The sequence below is a fragment of the Amaranthus tricolor genome, chromosome 10 (genome assembly GCF_026212465.1).
Source record: "Amaranthus tricolor cultivar Red isolate AtriRed21 chromosome 10, ASM2621246v1, whole genome shotgun sequence".
Lineage (NCBI taxonomy): Eukaryota > Viridiplantae > Streptophyta > Magnoliopsida > Caryophyllales > Amaranthaceae > Amaranthus > Amaranthus tricolor.
Genome location: NC_080056.1, coordinates 13,499,595 through 13,505,513, shown reverse-complemented (window position 1 = coordinate 13,505,513; position 5,919 = coordinate 13,499,595). Strand labels below are relative to the sequence as shown.

Genomic DNA, 5,919 nt, shown 5'->3' with positions numbered 1-5,919 from the left:
GATAAGGGGTGTCGAAATTTAGTAACTCCCAAAGTCTTTTACATTATAATCATTTAGGAAAAGTACTTATTTTTTTAATTTTATTTGTTCTTATAAATTTGAGATTGGAAGTATTTTTTATGTTTAAATATTAAAGGGAATACTACTTGGTTAGAGTGATCTTGTTATTTTATAGTATAATAATTGACTAATTTCTTCTTTTACCAATTTCATATTTTAAGTTTTTTATTATATGTAATATATCAAAATTAATTAACAATAATCCATTTTAAAAACATATTTCAAGTACACAAATAAATAATCTTGTACAATTATTACGACCCGTTACAAAATAATCAAATTTTTTCCGTTACACAATATGTGATCGTAACCGCCTTTTTTACTAAATTGGAGGGATTATAAAAGGATTTTCTCGCCAAATTACAATACTTAGTAAAACATAAAAATTTTAAAATTTAAAGAACTTAGAAAAGTACACTATTACAATAACAACTTGGCTGACTTAACAAAAATCCCAGATAATATATAGCTTTCCAAAACAATGGTGGTTGTTACCTGTAGCTGATTTGTCACTTTGAATATAAAATAAACAATAAACACGTCTTTATCAAATGAAACAAAAACCATAAATCAAATTATGAAATGCAGTCTATTTGACGTAACTTCGTGGAAGTATAATAAACATCTCTAAAATTATGGCCTATATATATAAACCTCGCATAACCCATTCTTTCACATGCTTCTTTTCTTTCTTTGGTAGGATGAACTAATAATAACAAACCTACCCAACTTCAGTTTTGTGGACTACTCCTACATTTCCCATTTCTCAACTCTTCAATTTAATTTTTTTCCTTCATTTTCTACCTTAAATCAAGCCTCAAATTACGATCCTAATAATCAAATATCATTATTTCTTCTTATTTTCCAGGTACAAATTTGAAACTATATACTAGATTTTGTTTGGAAAATAATTTTTTATAGTAATTTTCGTGCTCATATTCGATAATATCAAGCGAGTTCGGAGATCAGTTCATAATTATAATTGTTATATAATGATAAAAAAGTTTTCACTTTAATTTACGTAATATAGCAAATTCAAATCAATTGTTTAACACTAAAGTAGAAGATCTAGATTGGTTTTAGAGTAAAAGACTGCAATGCAAAGTCAAAATAAACTGCTTTGATCCAAAAAGAAAACAGTGATGGATGTTAAAGGAAAACAGTTGTCGAGATTGAGACATTTCTAGATACATCTTCTGTAGGGAGTACATGCTATTATATATATGTGGATTTTGTTCTTGGTTTGTTAATCAGGTGATTTATACCTGTTTTAGTATAGATTTCCATTTTCTATACTCTGATTATTTTGCTTAATATACAGATTTAGGTATTAAATTATAATGTGATGTTTACTTGTAGTGTTTATTTTTAGATTAGAGTTTTCATATTTCTAACTTTTGTGTTTATTGATCAGTTGATTTGTTTGGTGATTTGATTTCCTAATGGGGAGTGGAGAGAACCCGGATTCGACAAAAGAGATTTCTGTTGAGCTTCCAGCATTGTTTACTGTGATTTCGTCCAAGGAAATTCATGGGTTTGATACTATTGATCAGCATAATGGGTTTCATGCTGCTGTAAGCTTTCTTTTCTGTCTTTGAAATTAATTAGTAGTTAATTCTTTAATAATTTAGTATAGTGTAACATAATTCACCAGTTAATTCGCCAGTTTATTCGCCTTATAAATTTACATTTCGCTCAAAATGAGTCTAAAATAGCCCAAAACAAATCATAGTTCGTTTTTTTATTCGCAATTCACAAGAAGATTAATGAATAATGCGACAACAATTTAATATAGTATAAGTAGTGCAATTCGTTCAAAAGGAGCCTAAAATAAACCCAAAACAGACCATAGTTCTTTTTTTATTCGCGATTCACAAGGAGATTAGTAATTAATGTGACAACAATCTAATATAGTATAAGGAGTGAGAATCAAACTTCTGTCACAATCCCACATCTTCAATTTACATGGTTATTTTTTTTTTATTTTTTTTGAAATTTTTATTTTTATATTTACTTGTTATTAAGACTTCTGGTCTGATTTTTACTTGTATGAAAACAGGAATCTGAAGTAATAAATGAGCAAAGGATGGAAAATGCTGCAAATGGGTTTGTTTCAATTAGCATGCCACAAACACCTAAAACCCCAAAAAAGGTGTTGTTTAGTGAAAATTCCAAAGAAGTATCTGCCAAAGTTGCTCCACATGATTGTCCTTCTGAGACTAAATCTGAAACCAAATCTTATTCTCAACCAATACCTAAATCTGCAACATGTGTTGAAGATGAGCATAAACAGAACCAGTATTCCGGGCCACAAATAAGACATCCCCACGTAGAACGGCTCAAGGATGCGAGGTTTGATTCATTCAAGACATGGTCTGGAAGACTCGAAAGGCAGTTATCCCATCTTCGTGGAAAACCTGTCGAACCACAGCCTGAACGCATGCCTCGTGATCATGCAGATGGCGAGGCCATGCCTGTTGATCGATATTTTGATGCACTCGAAGGTCCTGAGTTGGACACTCTTCGTGTAAGTAATCGTGGGACTACACCCATCAACGACATATATTATATACTCTATCAGATACTATGTTAGAATATTTACCGAAACCAAAATATGAGGCTCATTGTTGTGCTCATTTTTGTTGCAGCCATCAGAGGAGTTGATGCTTCCCGAAGACAAAACATGGCCATTTCTTCTTCGATTTCCTATCGCTTCGTTTGGTATATGTCTTGGTGTGAGTAGTCAAGCCATATTATGGAAAACCCTAGCAAATTCACCCTCAACAAGTTTCCTTAAAGTTAGTCCTTTAGTAAATTTGATACTTTGGACTATTTCCATAGCTTTGGTAGTTGTAATTGCTATCATCTATGGATTGAAGTTAATCTTCTACTTCGAAGCAGTTAGACGAGAGTATTACCATCCAATCAGGGTGAATTTCTTCTTTGCTCCGTTCATATCCCTCCTTTTCCTGTCACTCGGCTGCCCACCATCCGTTACTAAAGACCTTCACCAAGCACTTTGGTATGTGCTTATGTTCCCATTCCTCTGCCTCGAGCTTAAAATCTACGGTCAGTGGATGTCTGGAGGGCAACGTAGGCTATCGAAAGTGGCTAACCCTGTGAACCATTTGTCTGTGGTCGGAAACTTTGTTGGTGCTTTGTTGGGTGCATCTATGGGACTTAAGGAAGGACCGCTTTTCTTCTTTGCAGTTGGGTTGGCTCACTATACCGTCTTGTTTGTTACTCTCTACCAAAGACTTCCTACAAATAAGACACTTCCCAAGGAACTCCACCCGGTGTTTTTCCTATTTGTCGCAGCTCCTAGTGTTGCATCTATGGCATGGGCTAGAATCCAAGGATCCTTCGATTATGGCGCTCGAATTGCTTACTTCATCGCTTTGTTCCTCTTGTTTTCACTTGTAAGTGTATTTCCCTACATAAATATTCATTCACATTGAGGTGATCATTCAGATCATCAGTGTTTTGAGTCGGGTTACAGTCGATTTTGACCAGTTGCACACCTCTACCCTTAGACTAGGTTATGTTTAACGCGACTTGTTCTTACACCTTTGTATATGTTTGGGCAGGCTGTTCGGATCAACTTTTTCAGAGGATTCAAATTCTCAATAGCATGGTGGGCATACACATTTCCAATGACAGCAGCAGCCATTGCTACCATAAGATACTCAAATGAAGTGACAAATTGGGTGACAAAAAGCTTAGCATTGACCCTAGCAACAATATCTACCCTTATTGTTACAGCCTTGCTTGTGTCAACTCTCCTACATGCTTTTGTGTTCCGCAACTTGTTCCCTAACGACATTGCTATCGCCATCAGTGAACGACCTGCTAAGCTGCGTAAAAGATGGTTTCCTCACTTGAGAAATGGTAGTTCAGACTGCAAAGACATTGAGCAGTACTTGAAGTTTGTCACTACTGAAGCAACTGACTTAGAATCTTCTGTGGATCCTTCTAGAACCTCCCAGAAGAATAATTCTGAGTCGGTTTAAACGTTTCGAAAACTTGCAATTATGTGTTTTGATTAGTTAAGGATTAAGAGATCGTAATCGTTCAAAGAGAAGCCGATGAACTCTCTATCACTTATGATTGAGAAAGAGGCTTCAAAATGTATTGCTACATTTTGAGTTATGTGATGATCTGAGTTTGTTAAGTAAATAAAACAATTTTTTGTTTGTAAATGAGTAGAGAGACTATGAGGACTATTAAGAGAGGCCAGGCATAGTGAAGGATCATGTGAGTTATAGTTTAAAATTAAGGCCCTCAGCTTAATGTAACTAAATTTTATTGATATGATTTTTACAACTTGTTAATGTTGATTGTTGTCAAGAACAAGTTGCTACCAGTTCATTTTAGGCGATGTTTGGTTTGGTAAAATTTCACGTAGGTAACGCAAATAATTAATGAATACCCTTTCTACTTGTTCGTTCGATATGAAAAGTAATGGAATTGGTTTCATAGGGTATTGGAATTCGTTACTTTGTTACTCCTTATGAACTAGTGGAAATTAAACATCATCATCTCCTTTAATTGAAAAAACTCATGAATACCCTTTCTACAACAATAATTAGAATGATTTTTTTCCATTACATATCTAAACCAAACAACTTTTTAAAGTAGCACAATTAATTTCCTTTTCCACTCTCTTATTGGATTCCTTTTCCTTTCCACTATAATAAATATACCAAACACCCCCTTAGTCATAATAAAGATTCAATTTTATACTATTAGGAGAATTAATTTCCATGCTAGAATTAGGTGATTTTCAATATCTTAGACTTTTTTTTATTACTCCCTCTGTTTTCATATGTTTTTCATAAATACAATTTACGAATTTTAGTGTCAAACTTTAACTATAATTTTTCTTCCATCTATATGAAAAAATATATTCATGTAGAATCTTGTTAGATTCATCTCAAATATATTTTCTAAAGATATTAACTTTTTAAGATTAATATAAACTCATTACTAAAATTATTTAACTTTTAAGTTTGTATTGGAATCAGTGCAAAAAAATAAATGGGAAAAACAAATGAAAATAGAGGAAGTATTATTTTCACTTCAAATTAGCCGTCTTGTTTTATTTTATTATCATATATGAACATTTTAAAAATTTGTGATAGTAGTATTAGATAAACTCCAATCATATTTTCTTGTTATGTGTCCCGTAATTATAATAATAGGCAAATTAATTAACTCACTTCTTTAAGTCTAAGTCTGACCATTAAGCTTCACATACACATGTGACATGAGCTTTCGGTTAATATAAAATTTCATATCAACCTTTGTTCTCCAAGGTTGCACACATAAATAATCAGCTCCCAGGATTTGTATCTACGCCCATGTTTCTCACAATTGGCAAACCAAGGTATTGAACCCAACATTTTTCTTTGTTAACATCGTGTAGGTCTAGCAAGCTTATCAGCTCAAGTATATAAAATCTGATTTACACCACGTAATTTAGAGTTAACCCTGACATAATGCAAAACACATTAAGTAATCTAATAAAGTATTTTATAGCTACTTCAGGCTTCAGGGTCGCGGGGGTGGAAAATCAATATATCATTAGCAAATTCTATATGCTTGACTAAAACCTTTTCCATACCAATGAGTACTGGTTTGATGAACCCCATTGATTCTGCTAACTTAACCATAATTACAAATGTTTCAATAACTAATATGAATAGATATGGTGAAAGGGGATCCCTCTGTCTCAAAGCCTCTTTACAAGTTAAAAGGTTCCAAAGGTGAACCATTTAGGGGTTGTTTGGTATAAAATGTAATGGAAAGGGAAATGATAAAGAAGAGTTATAGCTATATATGTTGTTTGGTATTACAATA

General features: G+C 33.0%; 1 protein-coding gene across 2 annotated transcripts; it reads left to right on the top strand.

Moving 5' to 3' along the window:
• The first annotated feature begins 734 nt into the window (after positions 1-734).
• On the top strand, positions 735-4,421 carry LOC130826184 (S-type anion channel SLAH2-like). Of its 2 annotated transcripts, none has more exons than XM_057691754.1 (5): positions 735-928; positions 1,475-1,634; positions 2,120-2,587; positions 2,709-3,479; positions 3,648-4,420. In XM_057691754.1, exons 2-5 carry the CDS (start codon positions 1,503-1,505, stop codon positions 4,068-4,070), a joined length of 1,794 nt encoding a protein of 597 aa, XP_057547737.1. In that variant the 5' UTR covers positions 735-928; positions 1,475-1,502; the 3' UTR covers positions 4,071-4,420. The 2 variants fall into 2 exon arrangements, with proteins under 2 accessions (XP_057547737.1, XP_057547738.1); XM_057691755.1 differs by lacking the exon at positions 735-928 and adding an exon at positions 1,020-1,387 and having other exon boundaries at positions 3,648-4,421.
• Positions 4,422-5,919: the final 1,498 nt, after the last annotated feature.

What these genes read in the sequence shown, in the direction of transcription:
- LOC130826184 (XM_057691755.1), top strand. Translation starts at nt 1,503, where the DNA reads ATGGGGAGTGGAGAGAACCCGGATTCGACAAAAGAGATTTCTGTTGAG. An exon ending in ATAATGGGTTTCATGCTGCT is followed by an intron (nt 1,635 to 2,119) that starts GTAAGCTTTCTT and finishes GTATGAAAACAG; the next exon opens with GAATCTGAAGTAATAAATGA. An exon ending in CTGAGTTGGACACTCTTCGT is followed by an intron (nt 2,588 to 2,708) that starts GTAAGTAATCGT and finishes TTTTTGTTGCAG; the next exon opens with CCATCAGAGGAGTTGATGCT.